At 49.1% G+C, this 22,809-nt stretch overlaps 1 protein-coding gene across 5 annotated transcripts; it reads left to right on the forward strand.

The window, feature by feature from the left end:
- The first annotated feature begins 449 nt into the window (after positions 1 to 449).
- Positions 450 to 5,174, forward strand: LOC105494689 (small integral membrane protein 12). 5 transcript variants are annotated; one of them, XM_011763347.3, is made up of 2 exons: positions 450 to 1,169; positions 4,887 to 5,174. In XM_011763347.3, the coding sequence occupies exons 1-2, from the start codon at positions 875 to 877 to the stop codon at positions 5,168 to 5,170; spliced, it is 579 nt and encodes a 192-aa protein (XP_011761649.1). In that variant the 5' UTR covers positions 450 to 874; the 3' UTR covers positions 5,171 to 5,174. The 5 variants fall into 5 exon arrangements, with proteins under 5 accessions (XP_011761649.1, XP_011761652.1, XP_011761653.1 ...); XM_011763350.2 differs by lacking the exon at positions 450 to 1,169 and adding an exon at positions 1,184 to 1,391; XM_011763351.3 differs by lacking the exon at positions 450 to 1,169 and adding an exon at positions 1,408 to 2,009.
- Positions 5,175 to 22,809: the final 17,635 nt, after the last annotated feature.

Consider the following 22,809-nt stretch of genomic DNA (forward strand, 5'->3'; position numbering starts at 1 on the left):
TGGGAGGCTGAGGCAGGCGGATTACCTGAGGTGGGGAGTTCGAGACCAGCTTGACCAACATGGAAAAACCCCTTCTCTATTAAAAATACAAAATTAGCTGGGCGTGGTGGTGCATGCCTGTGACCCCAGCTACTCGGGAGGCTGAGGCAGGAGAGAATCGCTTGAACCTGGGAGGCGGAGGTTGCTGTGAGCCGAGATCGTGCCATTGCACTCCAGCCTGAGCAACAAGAGTGAAACTAAAAAGAAAAAAAAAAAGGTGGGAAGGACACTCTAGGTAGATGAAAAAGCATCAGTAATTCACTGGGTGTGAAACAGCGTGGTCTGCCGGGTTTTGTATGTGCGAGCAAAATAAATATGCAGGCTGAGATTAGTGGGATGAAGGTGGGAAGGGCCTTGTGGGAGCGTTAAGAAGTTTGAGCTTTGGGACTTTTCTGTATATGATAAAATTGATGTCTGTATAGGGTACAGTGGGGACACAGAGGAGGAAGTGAATACTTGTACCCAAGAGGTCATGCAAGACTTAGGTTTTACTATATTTCAATTATTTTTACACTAACACTAGCCACATTTATTTCCCTGCTGGCTGTGTGCCTGCCACAGTACTTTACAAATATTGTCTCATCCAACCCTCACACCATCCCTGCGAAATGGGTGTTATTACCTCTACACAGAAGGGGAAGGGAGGCTCAGACAGGTTAATAATGTTCCCAGGGTCACTAGAAAGCTAGCCTGGATCCCAAGAGGTCTTAAAGCACTAAATTATACTTTCCTAAGAAGAGCTTCTTGAGGTCAGGGATCATGTCTTTTGTTTTTGCGTGCCAAGACCTAGGTCTTAGAAGACACATAATAAACATCACTTGAAAAAGATGACTGGATGATCGATCTTTCACTTTTTCCACGTAGAAAGCACGTGGCGACAGCACTGAGAAACCTCCAGGCCACCAGGGGGCGCGACGTCCATTTCAGCGCAGTGGGGCCCGGTTGCGGACGCCTAGCTTCCTTCCCTCCTTTGGCTAAAGTTCAGCCAATCCCTGCGCTCCGAGAGCCGGCGGCTAGTGGGCAGGGTCACAGGGCAAGGTCCCGCGGGCCGCTGGGAGCGGCGACTTCCGTGCTCCCGGCGAGCGGGCGGAGAGCGGGGGCCACACTGGGGAGTGTGGGCTGGGCCGCAGGTGAGCGCGTGGTCCGGGCGAGCAGGTCCGGTCAGTCCAGGCCCGTAACCTCTGAGTTACGGGAGGAGTGATCGCTGGGGTCCACCCCGGTCCCGGCCAGACCTGCCAGCCCCCTTCTCTGGTGGGTGCTCTGATGCCCAGTCTGGGAGCCCAAGTAGCCCTCCGCAGACAGGGCTTATCGGCACCTCAGTGAGGACGGACGTTGATGAGGCCACGAATGAGGTGGGCTAGGGGCAGTGGACCGGGAGCCCCACAGAAGGGAGAAGGGTAGCCATTTGGATGGACCCTGACCTCACTTGCGCTCCCATTCCTGCACTGCGCTTGAGTGACTGTCAGGTTTAATTCTTTCACCTTCTCAGGCCTCCTCTGTCCTTGTTAGCAGTTCTTGAATTTAGGACTACGGCTTCTGGCCTCGTTGGGCCTCCGGGCCCCCGCACTGGGGCAGGTTTCCCAGCAACTCAGTTGACTTTTACCGGATGCTTTTGGCAGACGTCCTCCGTGCCGGGCTGGAAATATGCGTCACAGTGTTTTTCAGACACTTTTGCCTCTTTCATTGTGATACCTTGTCTGGGGATGACTATGATGGAGTCTTTAGGTTTCTGTAATCAGCAAAGGCTTCTGTTATGTTCCTGCCACCTTCTGGAGGAGAGTGGGTGGAGAATGTTGTGATTTTACACTAGGGAGTTGTTTGTGCTGTCATTCATTCGTTCAGCAGACCTTTTTTGGGCACTCTGTCAGGCAGGGTGGGAGAGGTGCCTGGATGGATAGGGCACAATGGGGCCAGACGGACATGGTGCTTAGCCTTTTGGAGCTTAAAGTGTCTTGAGAAATGCAAACAGGGTAAGCCAGCACCGTGCCTGACACAGCGCAAGTGGTTATAAGTGTTGAATAAAGGAATGAATTGACTTATTTGGGAATGATTAGAATGTGAGCAGGACGGTAGAGAGAGACTTTATGCTGCATGTGAGAGATCGTTGTGAACTCAGGCTCGATATGTTTTAAGACAGATTTGAAAGTCTGGACAGTTGCTATTTAGGGAAGCATTTACTTCTACAGAGGACTTGCTTTAAAGGTGGAAGGAAAATGAAGAAGTATTAGGTTTGGGATTCTTCAGAGGTGCCTCTTTGAACTATTGTTATATCTCTGAATTTCACAAATCCCTGAGTATAATCTCAGGGTTTGGGAAAGGGGAAGCTCTTCTAGGTAATGAAATGCCAGGCTGATGGGAAAAGAACTGTAGGAAGCTCTCTCCAAATCCAGGATTTGAACAGAAATCGTATACCTCTGCAGTGTGTTCTTCCCTCTAGAAAGAGTGTAGACTTTGAAGTTGGAGAGGCCTGGGTTCAAAATCAGTGGCTCTATCACTTCTGGTGATTTTGGGTAAGTTAACATAATGTCTGTGAGCCTTTGTGTCAACAAGAGCCTGGGCTAATCATTCCTACATCATAGAGGTGTTATGAGGATCAGGTGATGGTTCGTGTGTAAATTGTCATCATAGTGCCTGGTGCTAAGACAATAAGGAGGGGAGTCTTGGAGATGCTGCAGTTTTATTTATTTTTTAATTTTATTTATTATTTTTAATTTCATGATGCTCCCTTACTGGGGGGATCCTCAACCTCCTGGGCCACAGACCAGTGGTGGTTTTCAGCCCATTAGGAACTGGGCTGCACAGCAGGAGGTGAGTGGTGGGCCAGCTGGGAAGCATTACCGCCTGAGCTCCACCTTCTGATAGATCAGCAGCGGCATTAGATTCCTACAGGAGTGCAAACCCTATTGTGAACTGCGCATGCGAGGAATCCGGGTGTGTGCTCCTTATGAGAATCTAATGCCTGATGATCTGAGCTGGAACAGTTTCATCCCGAAACCATCCCTCTCCAAACCCCATCTGTGGAAAAATTGTCTTCCACGAAACTGGTCCCTGGTGCCAAATATAGGTTGTGGACCGCTGCCTTATAGTGTTAACGTCCAGAGAACAATGGGATTCCTTCAAAGAGAATTGGGAACCAAAGAGAGAGGGGGAGAATCATCTTATCCTTGGTGAGGTTTTGATTGTTCACTTTAGATCAGAGATAGCAGTGTTGGAGAAGTACCTACAGGGGCATAAACAGAAAGATCTTTTAGTGGATAGTTTTGGGCAAGTCTCTTAACCCTCTGATAGTGGGTTATGTATCTAGCTTACGTAGTGGACATGAGGATTAAGAGAGAGAGTGCATACGATGTGGCTAGCCCAAGGCCTAGCATGTAATAAGTGCTCAATACATGGTAGCTGTGTTATTATAACTGTGAATGATCTTTGATAATTGATAATGTGATAATCATTTGAGACAGAATGGCCATTAGAGTGACCCAATTTGTGTGTTTTTACATTACTTTGGCATTGCCCTACTTCATTTCAGGAGCCCCTGAGACAATTCCACTCCTCTCCCTGCCCCCCTACCCCTGCCCCAGCTCCCGGCCAGGGCTTGTACAGTGGTTTTTCACAGTAAATCTTCAAGTTCTGCGATATCCAGAGTATGTATAATGATTTGTGATATTTTCAGGAGCTTTTTATGTAAATACGACGGTATGGGTTTCATTGAAGACAGGAATTTTTTTTTTCTTCTTGAGACGGAGTTTCGTTCTGCTGCCCAGGCTGGAGTGCAGTGGCGTAATCTCAGCTCACTGCAACCTCCGCCTCCCAGGTTCAAGTGATTTCTCCTGCCTCAGCCTCCTGAGTAACAGGGATTACAGGTGTGAGCCACCGTCTTTAGCCAAGATAGGATACTTTGAAAGTGGTTTAGTCAGCAGATTTGTAAAGTATAGGTTTGTCCCCTTGTTAGAAAAGCCAGGTTTCAAAATAGGATAAAACCATTATCTATTTACCTAAAATCCAGAATAATTAGGTAACACAGTATGTATTTAACTGTTTAAATATACTCCTTATGCTTTACATGAGGAAAAGGAACGACTTTTCATATGGTGGAGAATTGTAGAATTGTGTGTCATGGGGAAAAGGTGGCTGGCTGCGCTCATGGAGAAATTTCATAGAGCAGAGAAAGGTGTCTTTTTCCCTTCTTGAAATGTTGGCAAACTAGGGCCTGGGGTCAATGGGCTTGAAGCTCTATTAGGTAAGGCTCAGAGGTCCCCTTGTGGGGAACATTGTCATATATTGGTGCACACTTGTCAAAGATTACAGTCTGTAAGCTGGAGATCCCTCCTTCTTCCCTAACAATGGAATCTTTTGAAATTTCCTAGATTATTTCAGGGACCCACCTCTCGCATTGCTCTGCATGGGGGTGGGTGCTCAGTAAGTTGTGCCAGGCTGGCCAGGCACGGTGACTCATGCCTGTAATCCCAGCACTTTGGGAGGCCGAGGTGGGCAAATCATGAGGTCAGGAGTTCAAGACCAGCCTGACCAACACGGTGAAACCCTGTCTCTACTAAACAAATACAAAAATTAGCTGTAATCCCAGCTACTTGAGATGCTAGGGCAGATAATTGCTTGAACCTGGGAGGTGGAAGTTGCAGTGAGCCGAGATCGCACCACTGTACTCCAGCCTGGGTGACAGAGCAAGACTCCGTCTCAAAAAAAAAAACAAAAAAAACAAAAAAAACAAAACAAAAAGTAAAAAACATTGTGCCAGGCTGCCTGGTAAGTGGAGAGCCCTAGTGGGTTGCTCTTATTTGGTGGGAGGTGATGCTGCATTCTCTCTAATGCTGCCTTGTGCTCTTCCACAGATGTCATGTGGCCTGTGTTTTGGACCGTGGTTCGTACCTATGCTCCTTATGTCACATTCCCTGTTGCCTTCGTGGTCGGGGCTGTGGGCTACCACCTGGAATGGTTCATCAGGGGAAAGGACCCCCAGCCCGTGGAGGAGGAAAAGAGCATCTCAGAGCGCCGAGAGGATCGCAAGCTGGATGAGCTTCTAGGCAAGGACCACACACAGGTGGTGAGCCTTAAGGACAAGCTAGAATTTGCCCCGAAAGCTGTGCTGAACAGAAACCGCCCAGAGAAGAATTGATGGAGGACACAGGGCCCTACGGTCCTACTGTGGGCGGTGACTTGTCCTGCTACCATGTTGACAGAGCCCCAGAACCCACATCTAATTGGCTTTGTTGCTTATTCTGGCCCCTCCCACACCACACAGCCATACAAATACTGGCTGCTCCTTGATGTCCAGGCAGACCCAGCGGCAGCCAAAGGGCCAGTGAAGAGGAAGGCCGCATCTGTTGTGTGGTGGCCACAAGCACTCAGGCATCTGAGTTTACTGGTGCACTGCTGGGAGGAGTGTTATGAGATGAACGTTGGCTGTCAATCTCTGTGGGCAGGCGGTTTGGCCTCGAGTGGGAATGGCTGGGATTTGGGTGTTGCCTTTAGGAGGGATACCTGCATGTCTAGTTCCAGTCTGCACTGGGAAGAATTCAAATATGCACCTGGCTCCCTTCACTGTTTTGCCCTATCCTTTGTGCTCATTCTTACTGAAATCTGTCTTGTCAGCTCAGGAATGGGATTCCCCCGGGAAGGAAAGCATTTTTCTGTTCTGGGAAGCCCAGACTGTTCACTTTGGGGCAGGGACGAACATGTGCCTCGTGAATTTGCTTGAAAACAGTCCCCATCATCTACCCCCATCACTGTAGAGTGCAAAACTTGATTAAAGTGGTATCTGAGAACCATAATGATCGAATCTTATCATCTAGATGGTATTTGGGAGTCTTCTTAGGAGTTAGGCAAGTACAGGTGTTTTAGAGCAGGATAACATTGGTATTAAAGGGTGCCAAGGAGCCCTGGAAACTGCTTTACTAGTGCGGTTGCATTGAACCCTGGAGGCACAGATTCCTAGGAACCTTTTTACCATCATTACAGTTGGCCTTAGCAGCTTCAAGTCTAAATGGAAGTAGACCACACACACACACACGCACACGCCTTTCCCTATAAAAGTATATACGCACATTCCAGAAAATTTGGTAGGGATTTTAAAAAGGGCACCCATGTTCCCAGCTCGTTAATAACAACCATTAACATTTTGTTGTCTTTTACTAATTCTCTGCATAGGTTTTAAAGATAGTTATTACTGTACATTTAATTTTATATACTTTTCTCACATTATCATTTTTCCATTTTGTGTGGTCATCATTCACGGCTCAGTGCAACCTTGACCTCCTGGGCTCAAGTGATCCTCCCACTTCAGCCCCCCAAATAGCTGGGACTACAGGAGTATGCCACCACGCCCAACCAATTTTTTTATTTTTTGTAGAACCAGGTCTCACTATGTTTCCCAGGCTGGTCTCAAATGATCCTCCGGCCTTGGCCTGTAGTTTTTTGTTTTTTTTTTTTTTTGGAGATGGAGTCTCATTCTGTCACCCAGGCTGGAGTGCAGTGGTGTGATCTTGGCTCAAGGCAACCTCTGCCTCCTGGGTTCAAGTGATTCTCCCGCCTCAGCTCCCTAAGTAGCTGGGATTACAGGTGTGCACCATCACGCCTGGCTAGTGTTTGTGTTTTTAGTAAAGATGGGGGTTTTACCATGTTGGCCAGGCTGGTCTCAAACTCCTGACCTCAAGTGATCCCGCCTGCCTCAACTTCCCCAAAGTGCTGGGATTACAGGTGTGAGGCACCGTGCCTGGCGGCCTGTAGTTGTTGTTTTTTTTTTTTTTTTTTAATATGGAGTCTCGCTGTATTGCCCAGTCTGGAGTGCAGTGACGTGATCTCGGCTCACTGCAACCTCTGCCTCCCGGGTTCAAGCGATTCTCCTGCCTCAACCTCCTGAGTAGCTGAGATTACAGGTGCGCGCCACCACGCCTGGCTGATCTTTGTATTTTCAGTAGAGACAGGGTTTCACCATGTTGGTCAGGCTGGTCTCGAACTTCTGACGTTGTGATCCGCCTGTCTTGGCCTCCTAAAGTGCTGGGATTACAGGCATGAGCCACCGCACCCGGCTGTAGTTGTTTTTAATAGCAACATAATTGTCTATCAAGTGGGAGTATGGCATAAGTTTATTCTGGACAGTTTCCATATTGCCGGACATTTCAATTGTTTCTGGTTGTTCACTTGTTTAGATACTGCAATGAATATCTTATATGAAGCTTTTCCTGCATTTTGGAATAAACAGTAAAAATAGTAAATGTCACTTTGGATGAAATGGGATAAATGAGCAGTTTTGAGGATCTCATGCATAACACCAAATGTCTTTCCTAAAGGGCTCTAGGAGTTTCTACTAAATGTTACCACTTAAGATGTTGCTGGTAAGGCTGTGAGGGGAGTAAAAGCAGACGGCAGGAAGAAGCATAAAAAGCTGTTGCCTCTTGAAGCCGTCTGATGTTTAAGTCAGCAAAGGGCAGTACTGAGCATTTCGTGAATTAATCTGCCTCTAAAAGGGAGTGGGTATTGGCCCTGCTTCTTAGACTGTCTCTCCTGAGGCCTGATGATGTTCACAGGTGGGTGAGGGTGGAGTTCCTGAACAGTTAGAGGTGCCAGCTGTGAAGAGGTGCCAGCTGGAGGTACCTTCCAGGACCTGGTGGTGGCCTGAGAGGAGGGAGCAGGTTGAGTCGTTGGCTTCTTCTAGGTCACTGAGGCCTAGTGGGAATGTGGAAATGAGCTGCTGTTGCTTCGCAGGGAACAAATCCGATAGAGCTTGGGGAGAGGCTGTCAGCTACCAAGTAAGGAGATTTCTGGTTCTGGCTGATGAGCAGGCCTCATTGGCACACCAGTGCTGCCACCCTATGGCAGTCCTGGGCATTACCAAGCCTGCAATCGCTTCCCTGGGCTAAACCAAACACTGGTGCCGGCAGAGGTCAGGTGACAAATGCGCCACTACGCTGGCAGAAAGTACAGACCTGCCGAAAGGGGGCAGTGGCGACTCACCTTCCAATCTGCTGCTCATCCAGTGGTACCAGATTTTTGAATTTTTCTAAAAGATGTTCTAAGAGTTCCAGAGAGTGTTAAAAAAAAAAAAAGAAAAGAAAAAAAAAGAAAAGATGCTAGAAATTCAGGGTTGTCTGGTGTGTGTAACCTTCTGATTTTTAAGTGTTGATAGTTCATTTTACAAAATTCTAAGCATGCTAACCTACCTGTGGGGTTAATTTGACCCAGTGGCTGCCAATTTGTGACCTCTCAAACTGCCTCCTCCTTCTGATGACACCTAAGAAATATGCTTTTTTTTCGATCTATCAACTTGTGACAAATATTAGATCCCAGAATTGGTTTCCCTCAAAACCCTTTTGGGCATCCTGTACAAAGACAGCTTAATAACCTAAGAAAAATGTGAGGATGGAAAGCCTACAGAAATAATAGCAAACACATTTTCCCATGGACATTTTTGGATTTTCAGATCTTTTAAAATATCCCTGTCACCACCCATTGGCCTGCACTCGGTGTCTGGTCGAGAGAGCCCTATCTTTCGGAATCCAAGTGGCTCCCTTCTTCCAGTCTCACTTTGATTGTGCCCCCTTTTAAATACTTTTCTTTCCAAGAGCACGTCGTCACTGAATTTCTTCCTCTAGCAAGTCTATTAGTATTCTCAGCTAGATCTTTCTTTCCCACAGGCTGGCTGAAATCGGTCATTGCAGTGGCTGTAAGATAGTATATGTGCTCTTGCCTCTGCTCAGGTGACATTAGGTAGCAAGGTTTATGTGGATGTGGGTATAGACAGGTCAGGGTTGCTGGAATGAACCAAGGTACAGACTGGTTTTCTTCCATGCTTGCTGATTCACCTTGGAGGCAGTGACCCTCTTTTTGACTGGCCTTCCAGTCACAGTTCACTGAAACACATGAGTGAGTGGACGTGCTTGGGGCTTTTTGCTCCCACTACTTCTCCCCGTCTCTTCCCAGCCCTGTGATGGTGTTGGCTTTAGTATAGGGTTATGCTGTCCGAGCACGGCAGGAATCACTTCTCTCCCTGCAGCGGTTCAGTGTCTGGTGCTTTTCCACTCTTTCTAGACCCTTTCCTGTGCCTGTTGCTGTGTTAGCACAAGTCGACTGGGCAGCTGCCAGAACAAGCCTGCCAGGGAGCCTTTTGACTCTGGTCAGCTCCCCAGGGCTCCTGGTTGGTGGGACTGTTGCTGAGTGAAACATCATGGAATTAGCCTTGCCAGAGTCTGGGTTGGGAGCCAGGCGGTGAAAATGTAAAAGCCCCTCCGTCTTGCCTCACTTTTTCTTTTCCACTTTGCTTTAGATCTCTTAAGTACTTGTAAAGTAGGGAGCCAGGGCAGTGTAGCAGAGGAAAAATAAAGTGGATTCTCGAGTCTGACAGACTTGAATTATGAATACTACCTCAACAATTAACTGGATGACCTTGGGCAAGTCACTTAGCCCTTCTGAACCTCAATATCCTCACCTGTAAAATAGGGGTGAGAATTTTTGTTGGGTTGTTGTGAGGATGAGGTAATTACGTAAAGTTCTTAGCATAGTGACTAAGAACTTTACATAATTACCTCTTAACATAGTGACTATGCTAAGAACTTTACATACATTGTCACAGACTATGCTAAAACTTTACATACATTACCTCATCCTCACAACCACCAGTGGGTACTCAGTAAATGTTAGCAGCTTTAATTGTATTGCAGGAAGAACCTACGTTTCCTGCAATAGTTGCGTGTATCCTTGTGCTCCTGGTGAGGCGGGGGTCTCGGGGAGAGAGCAGCCTTGGCTGAAGGACAATAGGGACCCTCATAGACCTGGTGGTTGAGAGCTGCTGATAAATATTTCACAGAAAGAACTGGCTTGCGTAAGAACCAAGAAGCACAGGCTGGTCAGGAGACTGCAGGCTTCCCACCTGCCTTTGTGGTAGCTCCATCAGGGCAGTCTGCAAAGTCAGAGGGAAGCAGATTGGCCAGAATGCCCAGGAGGTCACAGATCAGGAGAATTGGGAGAGGAAAGAGCCTTGGACTTGGAGGCAAGAGGTCTGAGTGGTGACCTGGGGTATGCCGCTTCACCTCTCCTGGTCTTGGTTTCCCTGCAAAATGGGGAACGTGTTCCCTGCTGATCCTGTGAAGAGGGAGAAAACCAGTTTAGAGTGCTCTGAAAACATGCAAGTGCTAGATATTACAGCCCAGTAAAACCTCCTTTATCTAGTTGGGATGGCAGCCAGTCTGAATAATAAAATACAAATACACGTGCTATTATTTCTTTCCTGTACACAGCCTATTTTAAAGTATTTGCGAAGTAGAAGTCTTTACGGGAATCAATTTGAAGAGTGAGGAGTAATTAGTAAATGGTGTATCCGTTTTCATCCTGTTCCAGCAGTGCCTGTGGTACTTGAAAAACAGTTTATTCTTTTTGAATTAAACTTGTTAACATCAATTATCTGTTAATCAGATCCTTTTTACATAATACAAAAGTAAACCCTGGCTTTGTTTTTTGTTAAAAATGCCTAATGGGCCCTTCTAATTACTGAGATTTAAAAAAATCTTTACTAGCGCCCCAGCAAGGGCAGCTTTTCCATCTAGAAGAATCCAAAGTCCTTAGGGCCCTTATTCCCTCTCTCAGTGCCCAGTTTCTTCACTTCCAATCCCCGCTCCAATGTCCATTTCTCCTTCTCTGAGCCTAAGCTGCTAAGTGCAGCTGGAGTAATTTGTATAACCATCTTGCCTGGCCCTCTTCCTTCATGGGTTGTGGATGGCAACAGAGTCTGCAACACTTCAAGGTAATCTTTTTTTTTTTGAGATGGAGTCTCACTTTGTCACCCAGGCTGGAGTACAGTGGCGTGATCTCGGCTCACTGCAAGCTCTGCCTCCCGGGTTCACACCATTCTCCTGCCTCAGCCTCCCAAGTAGCTGGGACTACAGGCGCCCGCCACCAAGCCCGGCTAATTTTTTGTATTTTTAGTAGAGACGGAGTTTCACCGTGTTAGCCAGGATGGTCTTGATCTCCTGACCTCGTAATCCACCCGCCTCGTCCTCCCAAAGTGCTGGTATTACAGGCGTGAGCCACTGCGCCCGGCCAAGGTAATCTTTTTTAAATCCAAGCTCCTCGAGGATCTCAACCCCATCCCCGTGCCCTTTGTTGCTCTTTACTGCTTGCTGTCTGCCTCCACCAATACAGCGGTGAGGGCATTTTGGTTCAAAGCCTTTGTAATTGCAAATCTTGTTATACTGGTCATATTCTAGCTTTTTGAAGTACACAACGTTCTCTTCATAGGATTCTCCCTTGACATCACCACATCTCAGTTTCCTTTTTCAGCTCTCCTGCCCCTGCTCCCTCCTGTTCTAATGTGAATGTTCTTCCAGCTTTGTTCTTGCCTCTGTTTTCTTGCTGGACAGTCTTAGCCTCATCTGTGGCTTCACCCACCCCAGTGGCGATGACTCTCAAATGTATATCTCTAGTTCTGAATTTTCCCTTAAATTCTAGATCATTATCCAAAACAGCATACCACCCATCTCTGTCTAGATTTACCATATAGTATAATGGTTGAAATGTTGACCTGGGTTTGAAGCCTAACTCTGTAATCTAGCTGTGTGACTAGAGAAGTTATTTAAAGTTTATGAACATCATCTGTAAAATGGGGTGAATTCTGCCCGCTTCACAGAGTGGTGACATTGACATAATGTTTATGTTTATAAGACACCTAGTGCAGTGTCGGGCAGAGTCTCTTCCCTCTGTCCTGTTGTTCAGGTTGTTTTTGATCTTGCCCCTCCTCCTTCCCATGGATTCCATCACCCACCGTGGTGGCCACTTCTGCATCTGAAATCCATCCTTTGTTTTCCCCCTTACTCCCCTGCTTTTGGTCCTCTTCATTTCTTGCCTGAGCTTTTGGTCTCTTCCTGAAAATTCTCCCCATTTCTACCAGCATTTTCTTTCTAAAGACCTTCCTGGCTCCTCGCCTACAGGAAACAAATGAAAGGCCCTTGCATGTCATGCAAGCTCTTTCACCATCATGCCCCCGCCCACCTCCTTAGCTTCATCTCCCATTGTTCCCCATGATGGGACCTAGTTTTTGCCACATCTTGAATATGTTATGCCCATTTAAACTTTGAGACCTCCATGTGCCCTACACATTGTGCCTGCCTGGTACTTCCCTCACTGGCTGCCTGGTAACTGGTAAACTCCTAGTTACACTACAGGATTTAGCATGCAGGGCCACATGCAGTTTTCCCAAGCACAGATTGTCATTCCTGCTCTGCTTCTCTAGCCCTGTGTTCGTTCTACTGTAAGAATGTCGTTACAAGGCACTGGGATTGGTGTGTGTCTGTATCCCCCCTAGACTGTGAGTTCCTTGAGGGCAGGGACCAATTCTTACTCCTCTGCCCCTTGCAGAGTGCCTCACAAATGATCATTGTCAATAAATGTTGAATGAATTAAGAGGCCCTGGAGTGTGATTCTGGGATGGAGCAGGTACTGGGGCTGGGTGTGGGGACAGGTCTCAGAAGGCTAAGGAGCAGGGCCGCCAGGTGTGTGCTTTGAAGTGCCTGGCAGCTTAGAGCTAATGGCAGCTGTGTTTTGCTACAGCGTTACCTTCCCCAAGGCTGGTAATGGGATGAACCAAAAGAAACTGCTGGCTTAATTTTCTAGGGGACGGGGACTTGGGCAGAAGACTGCATTTCCCTCCTGGGTAGGACCTGGACCAGGATAGCCCGTGATGAATTTGACCCTGATGACTCTATGGTGGGGAACAATGTCCTCAGGAAAGCATTCAGGAAACCCTTCGTGTAGTAGTGATCAAAGCTCTGCAGCAGCTCAGCAGGGTGGATGGGAAAACTCCAAGGAATCCAGCGAGGCCCTGGGTCTGAGCCCAGGGATCCTCTTAATGCACTTACCAGGTGGTGCTCTCCAGCCTCTCGGTGGACCCTTGGACCAACCCTTTGGTTTGAGGAATCCTGGGAAGGGGTGAGAATGACTTCCTGGAGATCCTGTGGGAGCCACTGCTTCTGGAGTGTCTCTGTTTTATCTCCATCTTCCCCTTCATGCCTTCCCTCTAGCCACGTGCCTAAGAGGGTGGGGTGGGCTGGCAGGTGAAGCCTGTAACCACTGAAAATAGAGATGAAGAAGGCTCTGGTTTCCCCACCTCCTCAAGAAGCAGACTATAAATCTTGTATTTATATGAAACCCTCTTTCCACTTGTCTGTCATTCTTAAGGATTCAATTAAAAGAGAAAATCACCGATTCGCCTTCTACCCCTGGAGTGGGAAATGGCTCCCCCAAGATAATGGGATTCTTAGCAGAGCTGGCCCTGTGGCCGCCCCATGCCCCCTCCCTTTTCCAGCTTCCACCTTGTCATCATGCCAAACCAAGGTCAGCTTCTGGCCTGCAGTTTGCTTGACTTGACGATGAGGGGAAACCCTCTTGGGTGCCTGCTGGCCGTAGGGCATAGTCACAGCCCCTCTGGTGGCTCATGTGACTTACCTCTGATGAAGGCTGCAGCCTGCTTTTCCTGCCCCCTCCCAGTTTTGTTTTCCCAGCACACAGACTAAAGATCAACTCTTAGGGTACCTCTGCCCCTTTGATCCTCTCCAAGCTGTTTTCTCCACGTGCGGGAGGGTAGGAGGTCACAGTCTTTCCCACAGATGCGAGTCCTGTGTGTTTATAATTTGGTTGATTGATGACAAGGTGGATTGTTCAGCTGCTGTTGTCCCTAAAGCCCTGTCCTTGGCTGGCTCTCACCTCGCTGATATATGCTGGGGCCTTGATGGGCTCAGACCCCACCCCACCCCACCTCGCACCCTGCAATCCACTCTCCTCAAGAAGCTCAGCTCTGGAGCTAGACTGCTCCTATTCAAAGCCCAGCACCGCCTCTCACAGCTGCAGTCCTTTGCAAGCTTCTTCTCAGTGTCTCCTGTGTCAAATGGGGCTAATGTATGACTTACAGGGTTATTGCGAGGATTCAAGGAAAACACACCAAAGCATCTGGAACAGTGGCTCACATATAGTTAGCACTAGGAAAAGTTGGTTATTGTGATTAGGAGTATTTTTTCCATTTCATACATTGAGCCACACTTTAGGACCCTGATTTCCCTCTGGGCTCTAAGAGGGGTGCTGGAGTGTAGTGGGGAAACAGGCCTACAGTAACCCTGTGGCCAACAGCTGGGGAACCATGAGGGTACCCTGATCCTCAGTCCTGAGGCCTGTTGGCTGTGCTGTTTGTTGCTTCTCTGCCCCTGTTTCACTGCCCCCCTCCGAGTCCCCAGGCCCTTCCTGGACTGCCTTGGTGTCTTGCAGCAATCCCAACCTGCACACAGCCTTGGCTGGCTCACTGATTGGCCTTCAGGCAGCGAGAGATTTCTGGAGGAGGCTGGAGAAGCTGAGGGTTGGCTGAGGGTGGCACTGAGCTGAGGGGACCCTGCTCGGGCTACTGTGGCTCTTGGGAGTGTATGCGGAGGGGGTCCCCCAGACTGTTGCTCATGACCCCCAGACAGGGGAAGCATGTTAGTTTGTCAGGGCTGCCGTAATGAAACACCGCAGAGTGGCTCACCAACCACAGAGACTTATTTTCTCACCGTTCTGGAGGCTGGAAGTCAAAGATCAAGGGGCCAACTTGATTGGGTTTTTCTGAGGCCTCTCTCTCGGGCTTGCAGGTGGGCACCCTTTTGCTGCCTGTTTACATGGGCATCTCTCTGTGCCTGTGCACTCCTGGTATGTCCAAATTTCCTCTTAAAAAGACACCATCGGGTTAGATTAGGGCCCACCCTAATGGCCACATTTAACTTAATCTTGTCTTTAAAAGCCTATCTCCAAATACAGTCATATTATGAAGAAATATGAAGTTTAGGACTTCAACATATGAATCTTGTGGGGACACATTTCAGCAGTAACAGACAGACGACAGCAGCATGAAGCGGGCTGCTGCCGCTGGGGAACCCTCTGCATAGGAGAGTGGCTGCAGCCAGAGCCTTTAATGGGGAGGCGCTCAGCCCACCCTGGGGAGAGGCTGGTGTTGGGTCCTCCCTCTCTCCCACAAGAGGCCTTAGAGTCAGAACTAAATGCCTGAGGCCGGAAGGCTCTGTGAGCTGATTATCCCTGTGGTCTCTGGGGTGAAGGAACAGTCAGCAGGTCCCAGGCATTGTCCCATCCTTCCCCTGCCTTATCAGAGCCTCGACTCCCTTCCGCCTCCAGGCTGTGACCCAGGCTGTCCCCATGAGCAGTGACTTTGAAGGGGGTAACACCACCACCTTTGTTTTAGCTGAGCTCTGCAGCTCTCTACATACCCCACCTGGCAGGGAGTGGTTTAGAAAAAGCACTGAGAGTTCAAACATCACTTCTATTATTTTTTCCAGGAGATTTTCTTGTCTGACTGAGTTGGTTTAGGCTGATATTCTAGTAAAGACTTTCCTCTCTGAGTGCATGTGTTTTCTGATAAAAGCTGAGGGCGGGTTGGGAAGTGGCTCAGAAACTTTCTGGGAATCAGAATTGGCCATAGATGACAAGTAAGCGCTTTGCCTGGCCCTGAAGCCCACCTCCCCGTCAGTCTTTCATGCAGCCCTATTAGGTGGTCTTGAGATCATCTCAGGGTCCTCTGATGGTGCACTGCCCTCACCCAGCATCCTGCATCTTCCTCTGGGGTCAGCAGTTCTAGGTCTCTCACGCCCTCTTGTCCCCCCAGGCCCAGAAGCCAGCATTGGAGGGGCAAGAAGGATGGATGCTTTAGGTCCAGCTGCCCGCTGCCTTCTGCCCAGCCAGGTCCACAGACTCCTAGGATTGCAGAGGTTCCCTGGCTTCTTGGAAAAGGGCTAGAAGGCAGCCATCCTGCTTTTCCTGTGGACTTCATTAGTCTTGGGAACCCAAGGCAGACGAATCCCGGAAAAGAAGGAGAAGGAAAACTGTGCCCACTGAGCTCCTTTAGGCTAAGTGTTGGGCTGGATGCTTTTGATATCTCATTTAATCCTCTCAGGAGCCCTGCAAAGCAGGGGTTGTTTTCTCCATTTTTTAGATGGGGAAACTGAGACTCAGGGGCTAAGTAACTGAATCGCATGTTGAGCGAGTGGTTGTGCTGGAAGTGAAGCCTAGGTCTGCGGGCTTTGGAGCTCTGTTCTACCTCCAGTGAAGCTGGCTGTTCCCCCCAGCTTCACTGTGCCCTTGGCCTTTCTTCCCCTTGGACAGTGGAGGGTGGAGGGTGGGAAAGTCAGTGGGGGCTTCCTCCCCTCCTCTTTCCTTTCATCTCCAGAGACCTCTTTGTTTTCCCTGATTCCTGGACACACTGGGCTCAGGGCTCCTGACTGACTGGGCTGCAGCTCTCAGATCTCCAATGACTAGGAGGGAATGAATGGGTTGTCACCTCTTGACCTGTACCCCCACCCCCACTACGTCTCCTACCCCAGTGACCACAATGGCCCGAGGCTAATTCAGTGCCGTCATTGTTGACCGTGGAGAACAATGCTCAGAGACAGGCTGCTGGCGGGACTGGTGCAGCCACCTGCCCGCCTCCAGCACTGTTTCTCCTGTGCTAGGAAGTTGGGAGATGACTTTCCATGTATGAGATATGAGGGTCCTGAGAGCAGGTGTGAGAGGAGGGAGCAAACAGTAACCTCCCCATTCCCCCGTATCCAAACCATTTTCCAGTGCCAAGCAAGGCTATGGGTACTGTCGGCTTCCTCTTACTAGGCTGTGGGTCACATGGCTCCCCCTCTCACTAGCTGTGGGACCCTGGGCAAAGCCACTTAGCTTCTCTGTGTCCTAGTCTTTAATATAGGGATTTACTACCTCCTTCACCAAGTAACTGAGGAGAAAGCTCTTAGCATAATGCCTCATTCCATAGAAGACATCCGTTCTCCCTCTTGCCCCTGCTTTCCTGGTAACTGGCAGGTGCGCTTGATCTTTTGGGCCAGCTTCTGCTGGGAGGCAAGGTGCTGCGGGGAGGCACAACCTGGGAGAGCCTTTCCTGAGTCCAGCTGGAGCCAGAGATAAAGGAGGCCTCCCTGTTTCCCCAGCTCTCTTGCTTCGCTTTGCTTTTTGTAACACGGAGGAAGCTGAAGGCATTGTGATTATTGGCTCCGGGAAGATAAACTTGAAGGGTGACTTAATGAGCATTTGTAAACCTATCAAGGTTATCATTCAGGGCAGAGTGACCAGCGGACACGCGGAAATGGGTTTAGTATGCAGCAAAGGTATGTGAGTAGACATGAGAAAGCCTTTCCCAGCAGGAGAAGGCCTGGGAACTTGGAAGGGGGGTTGGGGGTGAGACTGAGGAAGCCTGTAAAATCTTTAAAAATAGGTCATTTTGTTCTGACTGGGCTTGGGTGGGGTTTGGTTAAGAGGAGAAGGGACAGGTCAGAGACCAGCCAGGAATTCACCCTTGAATCAGAAGTCAGGTGAGACTGGCTGGTGGCATCCTTAGGCAAGCAGAGTTGCATATTATAGGGGAGCCTGGGCTAGGGGGTAGACAGGGAAACCCTGCCTCTGCACCCACCCCCAGCTTTGCCTTGCTGTATTTTCAGAGACAGCACAGGAAGTGGGCCTTCACAATGTCAGGATACAGGAAACTATCGGACTATTGAAGGCCACTTCCTGTGAGCTGGTCATTCACATATATTTGTCACTGGCTATCAGGCCTTTTGGGCTCTGCCATTGTCTGGAGGGACTGCAAAAGACTAGGGGCCGCCAGCAGAGGCTTTTGGACACAGAATACACTATTGTGCTGAACTGGCAGCACCCCATGGGGTGGGGAGGAAAGTGGTGGGTAAGAAAGGGGACGCCTGGCTCTCATTGTCATTGGTTGCACAATGGGGTTGGGGGTTGGGTCCTCTCCTGCTCATGGGAGCCTGAACTTCTGGGAGATGAGATGGCTACACAGAAGCCTGGCTTTAGGCATGATACCAGAGTGAGGTGGAAAGGAGGTCCATCACTTTATTAGCAGCGATGGGCTTTCTAGATCTCTGCCAATGGTCAGTGTGACATAGCATGGGTTTGGAGTCAGGCAGACCTAGATTTTGAAGTCGTCCCTCACTGCTATAAGCGGTGCAGCTTTGCGCATATACCACCCTACCCCCTGAGCTTTAGTCCTGCTCCTGTGAGATGAGGATAGTAAGAGCTGACTCATAGGGATGATCATTGCTTGAAATAATCAGTTGAAGTCTTTCACTTGGTACCTGGTACTTATTAGATGTCTAAGAAATGTGAGTTCCTTCTCCACCCTCATCTCCTTCCCTTGTAGCTCACTTCTGACCCTACTGCCTGGTCTGCCAGTGAGCAAGTGAATTAGTGAGAGCAGGGCTATGAAGAGATATTTTAATATCAGCCCAAACAAAGCATTATTTCTGCCTTTTTTTTTATGCCAAGAATATCAAATAGACCATTAATTATCTGCACTAATGGATGGCACAGTCACAGATAATTTTTTCTGGCCATGTGCCTTTGGCCTTGTGTGTGAGTCTGGGTGTGTCTGATTTCTGGAAGTTCACATCAATGCAGTTGTAACAGGGCAGACCTGCTCTGGAGGAGGCGAGTTAGAGAACTGTCTAGCAGCCCATGAATTTGACCTGCTCAACTCTGAGACCCATCGCTGCCAGGAAGAGGCCACTCTCTTTCTCAGCTGTCTGATAGGTGGAAAACCATGGACTTTGGAGGCAGACACTTGGGTTCAGATCTTGACTCTGGCCCTAACTAATGGTGTGACAAGGAAAGTTATTTGACTTCTTTGAGTCTCTGTCTCTTTACTTATAATCTGAGCTTAATCATATTTACTTTGCAGGTCTCTGTGAAGATAAAATAAGGTAATGCACATGCTCCTCACCTAGTCATGTTTTCCTTCCATTTCTTTCCCTTCTCCTCTTGTCTCTGTCACTCAGCCCTACCCTGAGCAGAGATCCCTTTCTAATCATTGCTGGTGTACAGATATAGTTAAGTGTTTGGACTTGAGGATCCTACTGCCCTACAGCATAGGAGAACCAGGCCTCTGTTCAATGTGGTAGCCATTAGTCACATGTGACTATTTAAAGTAATACGAACACAAATGAAAAATTAGCTCCTAATTAGCCACACGTGGCTAGTGGCTCGTGTATTGGACGGTGGGGACCGACATTTCTATCACTGCAGAATGTCCTATTGAATGGTGCTGAGCGAGAGGGTGTGATATAACCGTGGAATCTGATAAGTGGAAGGAAATAAATTAATGAGGAAAAAGGATTTGGGTGACTGAGAACTGAGTGACATAGTATCCCTCTACTCTTTGGAGTGTCTATGGGGTTTGGATTCTTGATATTGGTTCTCTTCTTCCATTGGTGGAGTTAATCCAGTGCACACTTGGTCTAACACTCAAAGGCCAGGAACTTCTGGGGCTGGACTGAGAAAGCTGCCCAAGCAGGCCCTGTGCTCCATGGATGGGTCATGGCCAGGCCTTACTGACTAACAGAGTTTGCCTTGTGTTCTCTGGCCCCCATACAGGTGTAAATTGTGACTGCTTAGGCCCAGGGAAGCCACAACTGCCCTAGAACTCTTCATCTCGACAACTGCCACTCTAGATTCTTCCCTTTGTCTCCCATCCTTGGCACAGAAACCATAGACAATCACATGGCTTTTCCCTAATGTCAATGACAGACTCATCCCCCAAGCATCGGTTGTAGTTCCAGCATGTGGCTCGAAGTCTCTCCCTCCTCTGCTATAGGCACCGATCTTACCACTCTTAGCCAGGCTGCTCCCTGAGCCTCCATGGGCTGTGGGCTCTGGAATTATTAGCTTTGTTGCCAACATCCTGGTGTGCATAAGTCCTGGGCACCCCCGGACCAAAGCCATCTAACCTCAGCTGCACATTCCCAGTTTATACAGTTTATCAGCCCTGCTTTGCTTCCTGACACTGATTAGCCTTGTCAGCGTCCCTCTTTGCTCCCCTTGGAGGAGCGGGGTCGGGTGTCTGTACTCCTAAGCTCTGGACTGGGATCCTGCTCTGAACACGCCTGTTTCCTGAAACCCTAATTCTGAAATCTGTCTGCTGTGAACATCAAAATGGCCTCAAGACATCAGCATTGGGCTGGATCTTGCCTTTGGAATAACTCACCCTCCCTGCCCCGTCCCACCTTCCTGTCCTTTCCCATCAGCTGTACCAACAGTGGAGGCTCAGCAAGCCTGGCACCTGAGGCCATGGGTGTTGGACAGGTCTAGGAAGGCCCTGTGGGCTGGTCTACTATGGTAGGTTCCCAGACAGTCACAGCAGTTAGAATTCATAGGAGCTTGGCAGGTGACACGGTTAGGAGCCTATCTGGGATCACATGTGAGGCCAAGTTTTCCCCAAACGTGGGAGGGATCAGGGTCTCTAGCCCAGAGTATGTTCTGCTCCCATTGCTCATTTCATAGTTGTAGATCTTGAGGCAAAGAAAAGAGAACTGGTTGCGCAAGGCCACCCTGGGGTGTCTGAGTAGTGATCAAGCATCCAGGTTGTTTCTGAAGTCTCCTAGCCCTTTTCATTCAAGCCTGGGGTCACTCTCTTGCTCTGTAGCATAGAACAAGCTGTTCTCTTGTCCTCATCTGATTTCTTCCTCTTTCCGTCCCTGCCCGTGTGAAGTTGTGTGAGAAAGGTGGTCCACGGGCACCAGGTTTCCAAAGACACTGGCAATTGCCTCACCACAAATTCTTACCTCCACCCCACCTGACTGCCAGCCAAGGGGTGGTGGTATCCGGGGAGGGATCTCGATCCCAGAAACAAACAATGTCACTGCCTGTGCCATTGTTGGGAGAAACCCAAGGGACAGTCTAACGGGGGCCTCCCTCTACCTCCCTAGCCCCCAGGGCTTTTCTTTTCCCTGGTGCTGCTGCCCTTTGTCCTTCCTATCTTGGGATGGATAAGGGCATATGGGGGCTGGATAGGGCTTTAGGCAAGTGACCAAAATCCAACTCGTTCAGGCAAAAAGACCTTACTAGTTCCCAGGGCAGCTTTGGCAACAGACGTGAGATTCCCCAGTACTGTCTCCCTGCCCCTCACCTCCGCATCTCTCTCTGGGGTGGCCCCAACCTCTCCCGGCAGACCTATTTCTTCCAGGTGGAGGAAAGCAGGGCCACTGATAACCCCCAGGTCGTCTGTGTTCCAGGTTCTGTCAGTCACAGGAGAGGGCTGACTATCAAATTTGGTTTCTAAATCCAAAAATCCTAAAGAAGGGACACACTAGCCCAGGTACTTGTGTCCCTTGACTACTAAATAGTGTCTGGGAAGAAGACGTGTTAGGTAAGACGAGGCAGCTTCTGCAATGGCCTGTGGTTGGGGTCACAGTTCCCAGAGAAGGCACATGGTTCCTCAGATGATGTTCCAAGAAGGAACAGGTGTGACAGTTGCTCTTGGGCAGGGCAGGGGTTTGCAGGGATGGACTCAGCCTTCTCTGCTTTGGTGATTTCTTTCTTTTCTTTTCTTTTTTTTTTTTTTGAGATGGAGTCTTGCTCTGTTGCCCAGGCTGGAGAACATGTGGTGTGATCTCGGCTCACTGCAACCTCCGCCTCCTGGGTTCAAGCGATTCCCCTGCCTTAGCCTCCTGAGTAGCTGAGATTACAGGCGCGTGCCACCATGCCTGGCTAATTTTTGTATTTTTAATAGAGATGGGGTTTCATCATGTTGGTCAGGTTGGTCTCAAACTCCTGACCTAGTGATCCACCCACCTCGGCCTCCCAAAGTGCTGGGATTACAGCTGTGAGCCCCCGCACCCGGCTGGTCATTTCTTAGAAGTGCACTAACCTTAAAAATGGAACTGAGGTGAGGTCTGGAAACGGGTGTTAAGAGTGGCCCAAGTAGCCTGGTGTCTTGGAAAGTATGTGGCTGTAGAGCCAGGCTCGAGAGACCAAGGCTAGGCATTAGCTCCACCCCCGCAAGTGACTTGGCCTTTCTGATCCCATCTCTAAAAGTCCACGAGATGTGAGTTTCCCTGACCTCATCAACCTGTGGATTCAAATGAAATCACACTGGCTTTAATGTTCTACTTTTTCTGCCTCATATTCCTCCCCATTTCTAGAACCCCAGACTTCTGCCTACTCAGAGAGACCCCGGGCTACCTCTCATGTGCGCACAGGCTGCTAGTTCATGACTGGCCCTGGCTTGCAAGCTACAGAAGGGCTGTAGGGCCCCTGGAGGAATTGTTACTCCATCTGTGTCCAGTGCTGTCCTGGTGCCCTCAAACTTGCAGACAGCCCGAGTTCCAGGTGGCACCATATTTCCATTGGTCTTTATTGAACTGGAGCCATTTGAAGCTCCATGAAGGCGGCGGGAGAAGGTTCCTTTTACCACATCCAGATCATACCTTGTCACTGGCCCCCAAAGCAGCTCAGCTGGTGAGCATTCTCTCACAAAATCCCCCAGGAAAGAAAGTTATTTGGCCTCTGCCAGAAGATCCCCTGTCTCTTCCTGAGGTGCTGCCCTAGTCCTAGGAGCTGGGCCAGAGAAGGGTCATCTGGCCCTGACCTCCTCCAGAGGCCTGCCCCCTGCACACTCCTTCCATATCAGACCCTCCCCTTGTAAATATATGCTGGGAGGAGCAGATGCTGGCCTTTCCACATATCAGATATACCCGGCTCTGAATCCTGACTTGCCATATCTGGAAAGCCCTTCTTCATCAGAATTACAGTGTCCTTTTAGAAGGATTGTTGTGTGGATTAAGGGAGATACAGGATATGTGCTCAACAAATGTTAGTTCCATTGCTCTCCTATTAGGAAGGCGGGGATGCTAGCACCCCTTATCTGTGCAGCTGCTTGGAAACCAGGGGAGTAGGGGAGCAGACCCTGAAGGCCAGGAAGGCCTGGCATGGCTTGGCCAATGAAGCTGG

Source organism: Macaca nemestrina, chromosome 1, assembly GCF_043159975.1.
Source record: "Macaca nemestrina isolate mMacNem1 chromosome 1, mMacNem.hap1, whole genome shotgun sequence".
NCBI lineage: Eukaryota > Metazoa > Chordata > Mammalia > Primates > Cercopithecidae > Macaca > Macaca nemestrina.